Raw genomic sequence first — 20338 nt, forward strand, 5'->3', positions numbered from 1 at the left:
TTATTATTTGCATCAATGGAATAATGCACTATTTTGTATAATGGAATGTCCTTTCACAAAGTGAGATGTCTTTTTGTTATTGATTTGTAATCCTCAATTCACCACATTTATATATTTAAGAGGCAAAGGAATCAGAGTTCAATAACCCCCTTTATGGGAGGAATTTGCCAAGAAGCAAGAATAAGCCAGCAGGATGCTGAAATTGAAAACAGCATAATTTTGCTACTGCTCAGTTCCTATGCTTCAGGGGCAACAGTACGTTTAGCACTTTGAATTCAAGGGAAAAAGAAAAGGAATTAATCGTGTTTAACACTTTAACCCCTTAAAACAAATATGACATTCCTCAATGTTACAAATAGCATACCTATAACATATGCATGTAATTGGATTACATTTTTGCTGATTTATCTATAGGCATAATGTTGAATTGTTGTTTTAACACCTAACTCAATCATGCCAATACCATCACAAAATTGTTCTCTAAAGCTCTACAGATATTAAGCCCCAATTAGTCGACCTTGAAAATTGGCATAACATTTAACAATGACCAAGTATAATTTAATGATACTGAGAACTTGCAAATATAAAAGTGATAACAAAAAAACTATTTTACTATATATTGGTAAAGAAGATTGATCTACACACTCAAAAAAGATTGCTCGCTCTACACTCTCATAATTAATAATCTCTCCCTCCCAGGCCTGTTCATGTGAGTAACAGTGACAGAAAGGTGTAGATATTCATAAAGATTATCCCTCTTATTCAATTTTTATTTTCACTAATTTTTTTCTCAATGCCCCTCAACAATACATACATAAAACTTATGCGCCAACACTGTCTTTTTTGTCACCAAATATACGTTGCTTGAAGTCTTCAACCATGAGAGGAAGTCCATTGCGAAGAGACACAGTTGGGTGCCACCCAAGAAGCTCTCTGGCCTTGGTAATATCTGGCTTTCTCTTATGTGGGTCATCCTCAGTATTGGGCCTGAACTCTATCTTTGCAAAAGGGTCTATAGTTTCTTGTACCACCTGCACAAACCCAAGTCCAATTCCCTCTTCTTAGCTTTATTCTTCTTCTTTTTTTTAATCAATAAAAAAGAAAATGGAGTGAGGCCCAAGAATGTAGGAAAGAAAATGGAGTGAGGCCCAAGAATGTAGGAAATAAACTAAGGACACTTCAAACTAAGGACACTTCAAATAAGAAAAAGAAAACAAAAATTAAGCAAGATACAAGCTATCCAAGGATGCTAAAACATCTTAATCGAAATCAAAAGAAGGCCAATTACCTTTGTTCCTTTCTTTTGAGTTAATCTTTAAGAAAATATGTAACTTGGTTATATTTCATCTCTTTAATAAGTTTAGTAATAACTAATGAGTATAATGGTCCTATTATCTCATAACAGTTCTCATTCTTCTACCATTTCCAGAGAGTTAATGACTATTTGTAGTTATTATTTCAATGTCAAAATAATAATTTTGCACATAAATATTACATATTTGATTTCATTCATAAATCTATTTTTTACTCTATGAGTTTTAGTGTCATAAACATGCTATTTTTTTAACTTTGATAATTTAACTAGGGTTGTGCCCGTTAAGAAATTGCTTATTTCAATTTTTTTTGCTATATATCATATTCTTTTATACTATTTTTATAGGATATGAAACGGGTGGGGTTACTTTATGAGTTTCACTTATCATTTCATTCATATTTTCAACCCCTCATCAGTTCATGTCAATCATTTATAAGTTGAACTCTACAATAATTTATCATCAATGGTCACCATACAGTATCCAATAACATTTTCCATTTAACAATTAAGGAATAAAAAATTTAAATTGTGGACATCTCAATTAAAAATACCAAAATATAGCAATTATTATATTAATAAACCACGCAACTTCATTTAAGTATAACATAGAGAAATTGTCGGAAAAAGAAGTACAACATAGAGAAGTGGAACAGAAATTTTACCTGAGCAAGTTCAAGCATGGTGAATTCACTAGGATTGCCAAGATTGAAAGGACCCACATGATCACCTTCCATCAGCCTTATCAGACCCTCCACCTGTCATTGTTGGATAGTATGTAAAAGTTAGAAAAATTATTAGGTATACAAGGAGAATTGCTGACATGGTCCTTCTTGATCTCCTAACCAATAAAATGTTGTTATTTATGCAGATATGATATCATTTGGTAATTTTTATTTTTTATTCCTTGCGCTAATTAGAAAACTTACACATATATTTGTATAGATGGTATCATCTCATTAGTTAGGGAGGACAATAATAATTTCCACCCAACCTACCTACATTTCCCACAATCTTAATTCTCACCATTTTCACCAACTAAACAGGCACAGGGAAGAAACATAAAGAGACCACCAAAAGGAAATGTCTACATGTCACTTTATTATTTGAGTATATACATTACTGATTAGAATTCTCATAAAGAGAAAAGGTAAAGACTATTATATAATTATGTCCAAATCCAAATCCTTGGTGGTGATGTTAAGTGTCATTTTAATATTTGTACTTCCTATTTGAATAATAAACCCTCCAAGACTTTTGGTTTGTGACAAATCTTAAATTTAAATTATCTGTTGATAGCAAGGTAATAACTACATTACAAAGTTATTAAAAATGTGGAACAAATATGTATAAACTAAGTGTGTAAACTTTAAATCAATTAATTTTATTGATAACCAATTTAAAACTCCTACTTCTTGTTGGAAAATAATAACTGAATGTTTGATTCATTACAAATTTATTGTCAGAAGGTTAATTATTTAAATCAAAAGCAAATTTGCACTTATTTCAAAGTTCAAGATGATATTTATTATTATAAAAAAATAAAAAATAAAAAATAAAAAAACACTTAACACTTTGTTTAGAAACAAGAGAAGATGAGAGAAAAGAAGGGATTAGGATGGAAATGATCCAATTTCCAATGTTTGGTTACAAAGGTAGGAAGGGAAAAGAATGAAAATTGAGTGATTGATTTTCTTTGAGGCTCACATTTTTGTGTCCTCCCAAAATGACGGAATGAGGAGAGATAACAGAAATGATAGTGGATTAATTTTAAAATAAAATAAATGAATTTACTGAAATATCCTTAACCTTTTTAGAAACAAATTCCAAAATTCAAACACTACTCTACATAGAAAATTCAATAAGGACATAAATATAAAAATGCACGAAAAATTATTAGGTACTCCCGGAGAATCATAAATGTATATTCTCCCCTCTCACATAAATGGTAAGTCCCACCATGAATTTAATTAGTGGGATCTACCATTCATGTGAGAGGAAAGAGTACACATTTATGATACTCCAGGAATACACAATAATTTTCCAAAATGCACATACATCATTTCTTTTTCCTTTATAAACCAAACAAATTCCATATAAGAAATTCTTTCATTTCTTTCTTTCCTGTATCTAAATTTTTCCCACCCTTTCTTTTCTCTTTCCCTTCCCTCTTTCTCTTCCTTTCTCTTCCCTTCCCCTAATTACAACCAAACAAATTGTGAGTTTTAGTTGGGTGCCTGATAGAGCACTTCAGAAAAATAAAACACTTTTTTTTTAATGAAAATTAGAACACATTTAAGATAGATTTTATTAGAAGAAAGTTGGAAGTGGTGGCCTTTGAGCTCAGGAGACTCACATGTTTTGCTGACACTGGATGGAAATGATTTTGATTGATATTATTTCATTTTCAGAATGTCAAACTCAAAATAATGAAACATCAACAGAAACATAACAAATTCGTACAGAAGTCTGTTAGTGTCAGCTGCATCCCGATTCCCCAAGTTATGTTTTTACAAACACAAAGTGACACTTTTTTCCATTGTTTCCTGTCTGATTTTTATCGAAATCCAAACAATGACTGGTTTTTTTTTTTTTTTGAAGGGAAACAATGACTGGTTGATTACACATTACATTCAGATCCCTCCATTTTTATCAAAAGGGAAAAAATAAGTTGTTTGCTCGAATACTTGTACACAAGTTAAGGCTACATTGCCTCAAAAATTATTTGATAAATCCGAACCAAGACTTCTGAATTCTGATGATAACGCTGTTACCAAATAATATATATTAATACATATAACATGTGATATGTTATATCTTCTACAATTATTTCTAAGGACAAGAGGTGGACCCAAAAAAAAAAAAAAAAGCTACCAAGATAAGTTTTTAAATCTGCTAAAACAATGGTGACCCTACATATATACCTCTCAAGAGACATCAAATTTTCAATACCTCCTTATCGTGTCTCATTAAAAAATAAAAATTGTATGAAAGAAAATAAATTTTAAAAAAAAGACCATATATATAGGCTTGGATGAAAGTCAAAGATTTAGAAACCATGAATGGCTTCAGTGCTTCACCATATAAACTACCACAATAATCACAATTGAGACCCCATGACAACCTTCACTAGAAATTGCCATGAATTTGATTGACATTATCAACTAGCAGAGAACAAAAAAAAAATCTATAGCTATCCCAAATGATAGTGGTAATCATTTTTGGCAACAATATATATATGTAGCAATCAGATTTTATGATACTGATTGGGCATTATCTGGTCCAGGTAATAACTGAGACCCCATGACAACCTTCACTAGTTAAGCCACATTAGTACTATATGGTTATGATTGATATTTTCAAAACACTGACATCTTTAATTTGTATTATGTACCAACAGTTTGCTAGCTAGATATGGTGGCTCTTAAATTAGGACATAAAGTGTACAATTATCTGCCACATATTTTGAAGCAATTTGATAGATGTAGGAGTGGATTATAGTAGATTAGAGAAAGCTAAGGTTTCACAGCAGCCAAATTGTACTTAAAAAATCAAAACCAAAAGAAGCAATTTGATAGATATCGGAGTTCATCTTGTTTATTAGACTAAAATAAGAACAAAACTTAAAGCCATTAGGTATTGTGGTTTAGATTAATTAGTGTGTAACCCCGTGTATATACACGGGTACATTTAAAAACAATCACAATTATATATAAATATATATATATGATTTAGAATCTAATTAGATCTAAACTTTTTGATTTTTACACCTAATAATTCGATTGTCACAAAAATTAAAAAATTGGATGGGACACATGACGCAAAATTGAACTCCAATTAAAATTGAATTTAGACCCTTTGATTTTTACATCTAATAATTCACTTGACACACAAATTTAAAAATTAGATAAGACATGTGACACAAAATTACACTCCTATTTATAAATTAATTGAATTTTCCCTCAGCTTTGATTATATATATATATATATATATATGTGTGTTAAATTCAACCACATGCAATATTAATCAATATATCACAAACGGTATTATTTTTTTCTAACGACAATTAAATTAAACTATATGACATATTAAATAATACAATCATATAGTTGAATTTAATTCGGAGACATAAAAAATTGTAGTTTAACAGATGGATTTGAACAATTTAAATTAATATGAGAAATGAAGTAACTAAACTATATATAAAGCTTTTTAAGTATGCTTGTTGCAATATTTAAAAAAATAAAAAATAAAAGAGAGAGAGAGAGAGAGAGAGAGAGAGAGAGAGATTACCAGGTCGGAAACATATTGAAAGCTTCTTGTTTGCTTCCCATCACCATAAACAGTCAATGGCTCCTTCCTTAATGCCTATGTAGTTTAACCATTAACAAAAGAATCCCAAATAGAACTAGAATTAGGCACTTTAAACTTTGCTATTTATTTAAAAATAAAGAGACAAAGAGAAGAAAGAACAAATGAAAACTGATTAATATAAATAAAAGTTAATTACCTGAGCAACAAAATTGCTAACTACACGACCATCGTCTATGCACATACGTGGTCCATATGTGTTAAAAATTCGAGCAATCCTCACCTACAAAACATTATAAGATCATTTATATTTCTCTTAACAGTCTATCAATTAATTAATGCACCTAGTGTTAAATTAAAATGCTGTAACTCTTTTACCATAATAAAATTGTAATTTTAAAAAAAAAAAATTTGATAAACAAGAATGGAGAATTTGAATCTAAGATATCTTTGTTGGAAATACTAAAAAATATCAATTGAATTACAAGACTTTTAGCATTTTATTAAAAATGAAATTTAAGGAAATGAAGTAAAGTAAAATTGTAAAGTAATTTAAGATAAATTAAGCTTGACCTCAATGCCATGGCCTCTGTGATAGTCCATGGTCAAGGTCTCTGCCGTACGCTTCCCCTCATCATAACAACTCCTTACACCTGCCAAGATGCACGTGTGGGTCAAGAGTTAAGACCCAATGAGAGAATTGCTCTTTGGTCAATTATTCAAGAGGGCTATATATAGTGAAATCCACTACTAATATTATTATAAAATGTGTTTAATATATGGGTTAGTATATGTACTAACCCATATATTAAACACATTTTAACTATATAATATATATTTATAATGTATTTAAAAGTTAACATATCAGTTTATAAAATTAGAGTAAAGTTTAGCTCTAAACTCTTCTAACCATTTGCATTTTTATTTATATAGGTATTCATGTGTATTATTTAAACAAATTATATGACTTATTACAAAAATTATTTGACAACAACTATATATGAGTAATATCTTCAATCGCTATATAAATTTTAACCAGTTTGGAGTTTTTTTTTTTTTTTTTTTTTTCTTTCCTCATAAAATTTGTAATAGTCTTAATATTTACTCTAAACCTTCAAAGTTTAGATAATTAAATAGGATTTTTTAAAAAAAAATTAAATAAAAAAGAAAGTCTATTTCATAATTTTAAACATAAAATAGTTAGAAGTTTAAAATTTTGACCTATAAATGTATCTATTAAAAATAATAAAAGGTGTCACTTACCAATGGGGTTAACATTGCCCCAGTAGGTTTCAACCTGTGGGTGTTGCAGAGGATCACCGTACACCTCACTGGTGCTCGTTACCAAAAACCTTGCACCGACTCTTTTTGCCAGTCCAAGCATGTTCATTGTACCCACCACATTGGTTTTGTGGCCCCCTGGAATACAAAGTCAAGGACTCCAAACAGGACCCACGTGTCTAATAATAGGTGAAAAATTAGATTTAAAATGTTCGTATTCTTTATTATTCTCTCATTTTGGCATTCAAATCCAATGGATTGGATAATTCCACATGGAAAAATTATTTTATACGTTCGATTTACTGAACCTCACTGGCTGATTAAAAAAAAAATGTAGAACCCAGAATATAGATTAATTTCACATCAACCTGATTATTAATTAGTAATAATAATACCAAATCCTTTGTAAATGCATACAGAAGTAGGTGTCAAAAAATTGAAAGGAAAAGGCGACATGGATTAAATGGTATATCATTATGATGGGTCTAATGAAACTAAATACTTAACCTAATCTAAGTCTATAATAAATAGGAATAATTGTCGAATGGACCTCTTTCCTAAGATTCCACGAAATGAAAACAACACCCAAAAATACCAAAATCCTTCAAAATTGGCAAGAAAGTTTCCAGTATATTAGAATCATCCAAATTTTCTTATGAAATAAGTACTTAGATTCTGATCATTTAACTCTAGTGTGAGTATTCAATTTCGTCTATAAATCAATTTAATCCTTAAAGTTTTAAAAATTATCTAATAATTCAACATTTAGTTAACTTTAGGCTAAATTATAAAAAAGAAATACTTGTGGTACACAAACTGTTTTACACACAATCTAAAATCAAGGGAATAATTTTTACTTGAAAAATGTTTTTTAAGTCATGTATGGTTGTGTAAAATCATTTGCGTCTAATAAACACAATCGAAGTATAAAAAATCAAATACTCTGTTTTAGTTCAAAACACTAGCTTTTTTTTTTTCTAATTAGTAACTAAATTAACCCAAAAATAGACGAATCCTTTAATTCAAAGACTGAGTCAAAATGTTAAATCCTAGTATATGATCAAGGAATTCATGAAAAAAATAATAATAATAATAATTTGAGGAAAATAAAAATGAAGGATATGATGGTCTTGACCGGGTTGTACTTGTAATGAACCGGAGAAGCAGGGCAAGCTAGATGGTAGATCTGATCAACTTCCAATAGAATCGGCTCAACGACGTCGTGTCTTATGAGCTCAAACCTCGGACTCCCAAAGTGCTGTACCAGGTTGTCCTTCCTCCCCGTGAAGAAATTATCAACGACGATCACAGTGTCTCCTCCTTTGATCAGACGGTCCACAAGGTGGCTCCCCACGAACCCGGCCCCACCAGTCACCAATATTCTCAGGCCCTTCTTCTTCAACCCCAGTGGCACTTTCCCACCAACGCTAAAATGCACATCATGGTGTGATGAGTGTGACGACGTCGTCTCGTACAGCACGTGCCGAGTCTGGAGCTGAGCCGACTCGGACTCAGACTGTCGCTGTGAAAGTGGTGGTGTTTTACTTACAGGGTCGAAGAATTTGAAGAAAAAAGTGGCTATGGCGATTCCAATGAACGTGTAGAGTAATGGGTCTTTGGATTTTTTAAGAAGATTTGTGGGTTTTGGTGCCTGGTGGATAGTGTCATTGGGTTTCGGAGTTTTGCTAGTTTGGGTTCTGTGAATCAGCTCAGAGTTCATTTTTTCTTAAGGAAAAGAAAAAAATCTGGGTTTTGGAGAGAGAGAGAGAGAGAGAGAGTGAGCGTTTTGGTTAAAGAGGGAGGGATTTTCATGCATGAAATATTGGCACTATAATCGCTCCAAGGTGCGTGGTTTCAGGTTTGTGCTATTTTGCGGGTTTGGCATTATATAGTAAGGGCACTTTGTTATATTCATCTGGATAGTGGTCACACTTTTTTTTTACAGTTACGTAAATGTATGTGGGTAACGTATAGTACTATGAAATAGGGGAAAAAATGTGAAGTTAATTAATGTTGGGTGCACATGGTTAATGATTAAATTAGGTAGCACTAGCTGCTTTAAGTTTTTATTAAATAATTGCAAAGTCAACTAACTCAATGCCTAACAGATATAATAACAATGAAAATAATGGTTAATTATTAATTATAAATATGATGGTGGGAGTGGGATTAATTTTTTTTAAAGAAAATCTACATCATATTATAATACATACATGTGTCATGTGTGTGTTTTTTGGGTAAAAATAGTACATCTATAACTTATAACAGAGGTGGCAAAGTTCATTCTCCTTCAAATTCAAGCGCTATTGAAATTGTAATTGATGCTAACTTTGTTGTAGGCTTGCACACAAATAATGAAACCTCATGTGCTAAATATGCACCAATTGTTGATGATTGCAAGAACTTGTTGAACTAGATCCCTCGATGGAAGATCAAACACTGCTATAGGGAAGTCAGCTCTTGTTCTAATTCTCACGCAAAGATGGTTGTCCACGTGCAACAAGATTACCACCCAAAAAAAAATCACTTTTAAGTGAAATGACAATAACATCATTTGATCCAGGGTAACACTGGTTGCACACAAGTTGTTATACACAATTTTACATGCACCTCATTTTGACCTAGAACTATAACCTGAAGTCACAATTTCTAAGTTCAAAATTATGACTTCAAGTCACGATTTCAATTCAAAAATAAGGTGTGTAAAACTGTATAACAGTTTGTAATCTATATATCCTAGTTCATGGTGGCCACAAGTCTTTGGGGGGGGGGGGGGGGGGGGGAGACCAAATATGGATTGTACAAGTGGACCCATTAAGAAAGGCTGTAATCCTCGTCAATTTGTGGTAGTTCAACCGTGTAGCTGGAAAATTGAGCAACTGGTCAGATTTAAAAAGGGTGGTAACTCTGAGTTTGGACATCGTATAAAACTTTGACCGCTATAATCCTCAAGTGTCTGACCACTTTGGGTCTCTGAAGATGATGAAAGAAAGGAGATGAATTAACAGTCGGGGAGCAAAGAGGATAGAGATGTACATGACTAACATGAGCTTGTGAGTGAAAACGTCAAAAAAAGAAAGAAAGAGAATGAATATAGAAAACTGTAACGTTTCCTTTAACCGCTAAGTGTGGCAGAATTGACGCTTGCCTAGTGAAAACCATCATTGGTCTGTGGACGGCACCAAGACGCTAGTGCATTTGTTGGAAACGGGCCGACCTTACTATATTGTCTCCAAAGAAAAGGAGAGCCAAGCCAGGTGTAAACATTTCACATGCAACAGAAATTATTTATTGCTGGGAGAGTATAAAAAATTAGCTTAATTGCTTCAAATTAAAAACTACATAGGTCGAATCAACTAGTAAGGTTAGGTGCTACCGTCCCCAGTGAACCCAACCATGTGCCTGTTGACAAGTGAAATCCCTTCGTCAACGCAGACCGAAGTTCGGCTGCCCAAAATGGAACTCTATCAACCTGACTTTAATCCCCAAAACTTTTTGGGTCAACTTTATCTAACACTTTGAAAACCATATATTTGAATTCTTTATCTAAACTTTGAGACACATCAACCCCGAAGAAAACTGTTTTAACATTTGGAATTACTCTTAACTAGAACAGCCAATTTTTCTAATTGGTAACTTCTATTAAAGATTACAAAACTGTATTTCCCACACATCCCTTCGTCTGTGGTTAACAGAAGCAACAGGCAGCGTGTATGACTAAAAGCTTTTATCCACATTAAACGACTAGTTTTCATTTTACATTTGCAAAATCAATGTGAAACAGCATGACACATGACCAATCAGAGCATAGAGCCATAGAGGATGACCACTAGAACCGCCGAATATCTTTTGGTGGCTTGAAATTAAGGGGATGAGTTTCTGGTGTAGCAGTCTCATCTTGTTTCCACATTTTAATTGTCTTGTCAGCTTCACAAGTAACAAGCCTTGAACCAGTTAAATCATAGGAGAGAGCATAGATACCAGCTTCACTATCCAATGAGCCTGAAAGCAAGTATTAAGCAGTAATTAGTGCTGACCCCACTTATGGTCACTTCCACCCCCACAACCATAAAGAACAAATAGAAAATGCACAAAATACATACCAGGCTGTACAATTGTTTGGGATTGCTGAAAATTGTGACCACTCTTCCAATCCCAGAACCACATACTCCCGTTGTCACCTTGCATAAACAAAAGGAGGGAAGATAAGAAAGATGTAACTAGTTATTCTAGAAACCAATTGTCAACCTCAGTGTGGAGTTACAGGCAAGCATCATTTTTTACTTCCAGTCCAGAAAAACAAAGAGGGAATCATTTTTTACTTCCAGTCCAGAAAAAATAAAATAAAATAAAAAACTCTTATGCAAAAGTAAAATGCAGATGGTGTGCCTTGACATCAGACACCAAACCTATTCGAGATAGAAGTTAATTCACAACCAGAATGTATAAAATCCCTACCTCCTGTAGCCATCACACCCTCCTCGTTGACAGCCATTGCATTAATTATAGTTTTCTGCTGAGACCTGCTCAAAAATACCAAAAGCGTTGGAATATCAGTTTATCATCAGACTTGGTATATAACCACTACTTGAAAACATAAAATAAATTGGACAGAATACATCATGTAGTTCCCAGAGTGAATATATGACGTTTTATTTCAAACTAAAATAAAAAATCAAGAGACTAATCCAAAACTTAAAGAAGATGGACCTAATTACACAGAATCACCTAAATAAGACATCCAAACAACTAATGACTCTAGACCAATCTTTGTCAAGCTCCTAAGCAAGTTTAAAGCAAAAGATCCATGAAAATCATGTAAAGAAAAACTTAAATACCTAAATTTGGTGGGGCACTTTGTAAATGCCAATTTTATTTAAGTGTCACATTACAATTGTTAAATAGTTATTGATTCCAGATCCTAGGAGTCTATCACTAGCAACAAAATGTAAAATGCTTATCATCAGCCTCCCAGATTAGAGGGGTGTTGTGAACTCCATTTCATTGGATGCGCAGAGTGGGATTTTATGAAATGATTTTTAACTGATTGCAGCCAAGTTAATTATAGAAGAGTAGTAAGCCTAAAATAGATGCTCACAAGGTACTATATTACCTGCAATTCAGTTCCCTACATTTTTCTGCAACACTAATTGGTCCATCTGGAGAATAGTGAATACCACATCATCTAAAACCATAACTCAGCATATGGATAAAACTCAACCATGAGGCTGGCTATTCACTCACTTTTTCCTGCTAATGTGCAGCGTTGAGAAGGCAACTGACCTATGGTGTGTTCCAGAAAACTCTGCTATAACCGTTTTTATATCTACTCTTCTTCTTTTTGATAAATATACATTCAATCTACTCTACAGAGTTGAACATAATAAAATAAGAAATTGAAAGATTTCATTGAAATTGCTCCTTTGGAAATTTCTCAATGCTGGGATCTTGGGTAGAAACAGGCAATATTTTAGTAGGTAAATTAACAGCTTAAATGGCGAAGAAATCGTAGTGTGCCCTAGAGGACAGATTATTATGAGCCATACTTGGCATTCAGGTATCCTCTTCAAAAGAAGTTTGTCTAAAACTACCTATAGGTGGTAGGGGTCAAGTTATTGATGTGAGGTTCTGATAAATTATTTAATCCCTCCCTTTGGTAATGTGTGAAGGGAGGGTCCCCAGACTATACTTCTAAGCACTCTCAGAATTTTCGTGTTTCTTTTCCCATTAATCTTGTTATGCTTGACGTTTCTTCAATTCCAACTACAAACCCATATCAAGAACTATCATTCGAAACCTTGGAGATAGTAGGCTGAAGGAAACAATTTGTGATATATGCAAGCGGTCATCAAAGGCATCAATTTGGTCAAACAAGGGGTTCCCAGTTTCGCATGGTCTGAACAGCTTGACTAGTATAGAAGTATCTCTCTCTCTCTCTCTCTCTCTCTCTCTCTATGATAAGTAAAGTCCATACTCCATACCCTCTCTTGGAGAGATCAAAACTAGATCTGGAATTTTTTAAGTAAAGGTAGGTGGGGTTGGTTTGGCTGTAATGGTTCTTTCAAACCAAATCAACTACACAAAAATAACAAAACTAAACTAACCTATAGATGACTGGCCATGGGTATCAGTTGGAACCAGTATTGTTTTCCCAATTCAGGACCTTCTAACATAGCATGAATTGTAGCCTAAAGCCTACATCCAATATCTTACACAACAAGATAGTAAAAAGTACATAAAATTACTAAGAGAGCCTAACATTATCTATTAATAACAACATAGGAGATGATAATTGCTTATGACATTCATATTGTGGATTTGACATGGGAGATTATAACTGGTCATAATCATTGTATTGGTGGATTCAACTGTTGTCTACAATGACCCCCTCAGTCCACATTATAAAAGAGAGAGAACTAAAACTCCCCTTGACCCTGCCAAGACACCAGTGGATCTATTAAAAAAATCATATTTGCGTGCTTCAAAGGAGTAAATGGCCAAACAGCCTTTGCAACTCCTTCCAATCAACCATCAAATATGGATTTCCAGAGATGAGATGAAGTCATATAGAACACCAACCAATTTAACAAATGAATTTTACTCATTTGCTTGTTGTAAATTTTAATTAACAAATAATTCTCTGATTGGAACAGCTGGTGAATTGTAGGGAACTTAATAGCTGTTATATGATCCCATGCTTACAATAGAAGTAGGTGCATCATTAAATCTTGTAGACCAACATCTTACAAGAGAAAAGGTTGTGAAAGTTAAATGGATTAATAACTTGTAGCTTGGGGACTCGCATCTTTTGACTCCATCCCTTTGTTCATAAGTTCTCTGCTTTTTTGTAATTAATTTTCTGTTTTTTTCCTTCTTCTTTTTGCACTTTTTGACTACTTTGTGCTTTTCCTACATATTGTAGTGTCTTTAATAAATAATTTTTTACCTATCAAGACAAAAATAAAAAACTTGTAGCTTTCGCTTAGCTGAACTTTATTAAAAAATGGGTCATTTATGTAGTTTTCAATTATCACCCAAAAAAAAGGAAAGAAAAGAGCATCACAATCTCACTCATACTAAAGAAAATGACACGATATTAATACCTTACCAAGGAGGAGCAAATTGTCTACAAATAAACATAAAGAGAAAAGTAGGCAGAAAACTCACAGCATGTTGTGTAAAAATTCCCCTCTTGGAAGGTTAAATTTCTTGATGTTATCAGCTGATGCAGATGCAAAACAATTCCTGAAAATTAAAAGTGATAAATGTTTTTTTAGTAAAAGCATGATATTACAAACCATAGCTGTGTTATTTCGTAAGAAATATATATATATATATATATATATATATATATATATATATGAGAGAGAGAGAAAGAGAGGAATGCACATACTCTGTAGGATGCTGTGCCATTGCTCGCACCGACTTTTTATGGTGTGTGAGAGTTGACATCGTTTTTCCTGCAAAGTAATAACTGATAAGTGAAACGTGGAAAACAGAAAACAGAAAAACCACCCAATAATTAATAAAAAAACCAAAATAGCAATATTGAAATTATGATATAGTAATAGAAATCAATCATCAAAACGCAAATTAATTACCAAATCTGAGGTCCCAGAACTTGATGGTTGTATCATGGGAGCCAGTAACAACTTGTGGATCCTGAAAATATGAGAAACATAATTTCATTACATAACCCAAATCTAACCCATTGATGTATAAAGCCCCATATCCATATCAAAATATTAACAAACAAATCTACCCACATCCTATGAAAGAGTTACACCCCCCCGCCCCCCCAACTCAGAAAAAGAAAGAAAAAAAAAACAACAGAAAATGTGGATGGCCCTCATCTAAATATAGAATCAGCTAGCAAATATACAAACATACATGCATACGAATTTTGGTAGGAAACATACAACCCTAGAATCAAATATCAAATTAAAAAAGATATTATAAAGCAGAAAAAGGATCCACATACCGTAGGTCGAGTAAACACTGAGCAAACAGTGTTGTCATGCCCAGATAGAGCATAAATTTGCTGCTTGCTACGAATATCCCAGACCTAAACATTGTTGCATCAAAACGAATAACATCAGAAATGAAAAACTTACTATGTTGAGAAGCAAAAATAGTGAATCTGTTATGATATTGCAGAAAGTACTTTTTATTGTACTGAAAATTTCCATACCCGGCAGACAGAATCACGTCCCCCTGTCAGCAAAACATCAATTGTGGGATGAAGAGCCAAACAATAAACGCCACTTAGATGACCGTGATAAGACCGAATGACCTGAAGAGCAATTAAAATGTCCTTAAGAACCAGAGTTGCTAATACAATAGAGAATTGAACACTCGGATTACTTAAGAGGTTCTGACCTTATTCTGTTCAAGGTCCCAACATTTTACTTGTTTGTCATCACCAGCAGAAAACATGTACGTATGCTTGCTGCTGACAGCAAGGCCTACAATCAAAACAACAAATTTTTTTACCATGTTAATAACTGGTCAACATGGCCATTATCTACATCATTGTTAGCCAACAGAATTTGATGTATCATCAATAATTCATTGGAGACCAACCTCGTATTTGTTCAATGTGTCCCGTTAGTGTGAGTTTTAGCCTTCCACTTGCCACATCCCATATCTGATAAAGCAAAAATTACAAGGTTAAAACACAGTAGTAAATTCCTTACTAAGAGATGCCTAGAAAGGAGAGAAACAAACTAATGACAGAGAGATCAAAAGGTATAAAATGTTGAAGGACATCAGGGTTGTACCATCATAATCCTTTGTTTTCAAATCTCAGAAATATTGCATACTTAGAGCCCTGAGTTGGCAAACCTCAGAAATACTATCTCTTGATCCATCCATTCTCGCAATAACTAAGCTTTGGTATCAACTTTCTTTTAGATTACTTTGCTCAATTTTGTAAAATTTTACCAAATTTTCTGCCCAAGCTTCAACGATACATTTTATAATAACAAAAGTTCCCCAAAACTTTTCCAAGTTTGCAACAAGTAATGGCTGGATCATCTAATCAGGACCACATGTGAGAGATTAAATATTTGTTGCTATAGAGAACAGGAACAGAAAATTTAATAACACAAAAACCAGAAGGAAAATTATAAAGGGTTCAAAATTAAGCCCAAATGAGTATGATGGCACATCATCAGAAAAAAATCTCTATGACTAATTTGGATGAACTGAATTGAAGATGGATACCTTGATAGTGCGATCTGCAGAGCCAGTACAAAACCACGTATTACTCGGATCAAATGCAATAGATCTCACCCATCCCAAGTGGCCACTGATGACCTACAGAATTAAATTGTGGGCATTTTAAAATGGCTTGAAAGCAAAGGTGCAGCAACAAAGTAATGCATTCATATATACATAGAGGTGCAACCAACCCTATCTCGTATAACAGGAAAGGCCAAACCAAAGAGGATAAGTATTTATTATATCTAGTATGCCCCACCCCTTTCCCAAAAAAAAAAAAAAAAATCATATATGTTTCATCTTAGCTGAGCTGTGTGTAGAAATCCTGTGTAGACGAGGTTCCCTTCTTTACAATTAAATACCTTAAATATTATATATATATATATATATACACTATTTAATAAAATACCCTTCCACCATTGCCCTGCCACCCACAGCCTATCAATCAATAATTAAAAAAGGAAAAAGAAAGAAGGCTTACCCTGTAGGTCTTCCATGGTGCATGCCATAGAGGACGTGGCCATTTGCTTGGGATTCTTTCCATTATAGCAGCTGTAGATAAATTCCTACAAGAGGAAAACCGAAGCACTTTTAAGACAAACCAAAGAACAACATTTATATGCAAGATAATGCAGCATAGAATGACAATGTTCTATTGACCTTCAATTGTCTAATGGCATCTTAGAGATGCTATGAAGACAAATTAATTTTCAATGCTCCCTAAGTGCATTTCCAGAGGATACTATACAATAACAAATTATGATGTGCATCTGTGCATAATGCATGTGAATGTCGAAAAATGGCATACATGCCAAAATACTATAATAGAATGAAATTAACCAGATGATAATGGTCTTTAAACATCTCAAAGGATTTCAAACTGATGTCAGACATATCAATGTCAAACATATCAAAGCAACCGCAATGTGAAAAATACACAAAGAATAATTCCACACTTCAATCATATCAAACTCATCTCCATTCACAGCTATACAGTGTAGAGAGCATTCCTTTAAAAAAATTACTACATGGCTGCAAAAACTGTTAAGACTCTATCAAAAGAGAATGCCAAGTAGAATAATTAAATGAGAGGTGCAAGCTATTAAGAATGAATTAATGGGAGAATACAAAATCTGTATCTCACAAACATAATATATAAGAAGAATATAAAACCTTTCAGATGACCCTGAAGCAGAAAAGGCTGTAATGCTTTTGCTGGGTAGACCACCATCATTCCTGGCAAAACCATGAATCATCAGCACAAAATACAACGGCAAAGATTTGATAAATAAATTAATAAAAGGAGGTTAATGTGCATTGGAGGTGTGACACAATTCAATATTACCATTCCTAAATCCAACGTTTATTAGATCTGATTACCATTCAGGGTATTATTCAACCCCCCCCCCCCCCCTTCCCCAAAAATACAAAATAAACAAGTCTTTTATGAAGAAAAGAATACTAATAGCAACCAGTTATAGTAAAGTGGTGAATTTAGAAATTATTAAACCTCAATGTTAACTGACCTGCTATGAGGGAAATGCAAAAACTATTTGATAAGGGCACAAGCAAAATAGGGGCAGCATGATAGGATAACTGAAAACATGAATACAATGAGTGTATATGTCTGTGTTTTTGGAGCTCAACAGTGACAAAGTTAGAGAGAATACTTACGGTGCCTTTGACTGAATAGATGGACCGACAACTAGCGCATTTTGAGCTCCTCCCTTCTGGCGATCACTAGAATCTTCGAGACCTACAAAACCCAATAAAAACATATTTCAATATATCATTCCTGGTTGCAATGCCAGAGCACATATCACCAAGAAAAAAAACCAGTTTCATTCCACCAAAAATACTACACTTACAACTCTCTTTCTATGTATATATATATTTTTTTTTACTCACTCACCAAAAGGAAAATTATTTTTACACTTACAATTAAGATCTTAATTTCTTGAACATCACATATTAACACTCTTTGATGAAAGAAATCAACAATGGGGTATAATTAATACAATTCTAAAGTCACATCCATGGTCAAGTTGTAATGTTAGCAACTAAAACTTCTACACTCATATGAGTCAACAGCTCTACCACTTACATACTAATTTCCGCATAAAACTAAATACAATCTTGAAATTTAATCGTTACTGTAAAAAGATATCAAGGCCCATGTGTGTTATAGAACTCAATCCCAATCCTACTTGTAGTGCAAGCATCGTAAACCACGGTTTAGTCTATAGTTAGTCTAGGATTATGTTTACCATAAAATTATAAATACCCACCAATGAATTCATTGTAATACACAAAACTTAACAGTAAAAAATGTCTGCCTTCTTTATTTTCTTCTTTATGTTTCCTCATGCACTTTATTTCGTACTCTTCAGTACCATGTTTTATCTTTTTTTAATAATTACAATACCAAAAATATATATATATACCTGGGAGAGCAAGAGCATTGGAAGCCACTGGAGTTTGAGCAACAGCATTAGCTTGACGAGGAGGTTGATTCGCCGCGGCGTTGATTCCTCTATACTCAATGTTTACCTAAAAACCCAAATCATAAAATTTTAATTCAAAACCCATCAAAAATCAGAGTCTCAAAAAATAAAAATAAAAATGGGCGAAATTTTCACTAACCTTGTGGCTAATTCGAATTCTTTTACTGCAGTAAAAAGAAAAAAGAAAAAAAAAATCGATTAGAATTTAGAGAGAGAGAGAGAGAGTAATAGAGAAATTGAGGAATTAGGGATTGTAAAGAAAAATTAGAACCTTTCGGGGTCAGGAGGAGCGAGGTGAGAATGGAGAGGAGAGAAGAGATCGAGAGCACGTTTGAGGGATTTGAAGCTGAGCTTCTTCAGTGACTGTGGTTCCACTGCTTCCATCTCTACCGTTGGCCCTGGCATCTCAGTTTCTCTCTCTCTCTCTCTCTCTCTCTGAAATTGAATACGAGGGTTTTACAGACAAAACAAAGAGAGAGAATGAGAGTTGGGTTTAAGTTTTCAATGTTTTATATATATATATATATATGTTTAAGGCGGTGACTCAATTTTATTTTTTTATTTAAGAGTTTTTTTTTAGGTAAACTCAATTATTTTTTATTTATAAACTTATAGTATATTTGTACTTAATTTTGTCATATTATCAATGACTTAAATATAAATATAAATTTTCCATATATATAATATAAATTTTTATAAAAAAATAAATATAGAATCTAAAATTATGATTGTGGAGAAATGAACCTGTCTCTTAGAAGATATTGTTCGCTTTGGGAATTGGCGTAAAGCTAATGTCACCCTCACAAATTTGTTCTGTCTTATATCGGGGAGGGACACTTCTCACCCGCTACACTAATTTTTTATTTTTTTTTTGTAGAAATTTCTACACTAATTTTAAAATTAAATGATAGGATTACAGAAACTCTATAATAAAGTGACTTTGAGAATTTTAGTGGATTTTAATCCCTAATAACTAAAATTCTATTATTAAAAGGCTATGAAATTTAAAATATATTTTTTTTATACGTGGTGTTTGCACCAAATGAATTAATGTTATATATAAAGTTAATGTGTTTTTACCTTATGGCTCATTTTTTTTAATAATTATTTTTGTTAATTTTTGCAAAATAATTTTTAATTAATCTGTATATTGCATAGGCATACTATTAATCACAATTAAAAATCGCTCTCAACTTTCTCTACATTTTAAAGAGTGCTAAATTGGATCCAATTATCTATTTCATATTTAGATTAAACAAAATCACCACATTATAGGTGTAGTGTTTTATAGAATTTAAATTATAACACAATAACCAGTTTTGAACTATCTAAAATTCCTTCATTTTTATTCATTCATTTCAATGCTTTTATAAATATAAGTTTTTGATTTGGTTTATGTGATTTCTTTTAACTTTCGTGTGATTTATTTGTCAAGGATGGGATCTCTTTTGTTTGAACTTTGCCAAATATTCAACATGCTTTCATTTTCAATCGATCTTTATATGATGGAACTTTTTATTGACAGATTTTTGGTACATAGGGTTTGTTCAATCTATGTAACAGTTAGTCATTGTTTTTTGATAAAATTATACATTTTATACGTTCATGAACAAAACTATACAACACACATGACTTCAACTAGTACTAGTAGTAATAAAAATTCGGTTCTAAAAATTGTTGTGGCTATATTCATTTTAATTATTAAAT

General features: G+C 32.8%; 2 protein-coding genes across 3 annotated transcripts; both read right to left on the bottom strand.

The window, feature by feature from the left end:
• Window positions 1–590: 590 nt before the first annotated feature.
• LOC126689036 (UDP-glucuronic acid decarboxylase 2-like) lies at window positions 591–8781 on the bottom strand. 2 transcript variants are annotated; one of them, XM_050384050.1, is made up of 7 exons: window positions 8028–8781; window positions 6888–7034; window positions 6198–6277; window positions 5824–5907; window positions 5607–5681; window positions 1978–2070; window positions 591–1031 (listed from the first exon to the last, which is right to left on the bottom strand). In XM_050384050.1, the coding sequence occupies exons 1-7, from the start codon at window positions 8623–8625 to the stop codon at window positions 822–824; spliced, it is 1287 nt and encodes a 428-aa protein (XP_050240007.1). In that variant the 5' UTR covers window positions 8626–8781; the 3' UTR covers window positions 591–821. The 2 variants fall into 2 exon arrangements, with proteins under 2 accessions (XP_050240007.1, XP_050240008.1); XM_050384051.1 differs by having other exon boundaries at window positions 6888–7030; window positions 8024–8781.
• Window positions 8782–10476: 1695 nt separating this feature from the next.
• Window positions 10477–19123, bottom strand: LOC126689038 (protein pleiotropic regulatory locus 1). The gene is made up of 17 exons (XM_050384056.1): window positions 18903–19123; window positions 18771–18795; window positions 18572–18677; window positions 17802–17883; window positions 17301–17363; window positions 16609–16693; window positions 16131–16223; window positions 15489–15552; window positions 15285–15370; window positions 15097–15198; window positions 14887–14970; window positions 14507–14567; window positions 14299–14365; window positions 14073–14150; window positions 11364–11428; window positions 11009–11086; window positions 10477–10907 (listed from the first exon to the last, which is right to left on the bottom strand). Exons 1-17 carry the CDS (start codon window positions 19034–19036, stop codon window positions 10735–10737), a joined length of 1446 nt encoding a protein of 481 aa, XP_050240013.1. The 5' UTR covers window positions 19037–19123; the 3' UTR covers window positions 10477–10734.
• Between the last annotated feature and the right edge of the window lie 1215 nt (window positions 19124–20338).

The sequence above is a fragment of the Quercus robur genome, chromosome 6 (genome assembly GCF_932294415.1).
Source record: "Quercus robur chromosome 6, dhQueRobu3.1, whole genome shotgun sequence".
NCBI classification, from domain to species: domain Eukaryota; kingdom Viridiplantae; phylum Streptophyta; class Magnoliopsida; order Fagales; family Fagaceae; genus Quercus; species Quercus robur.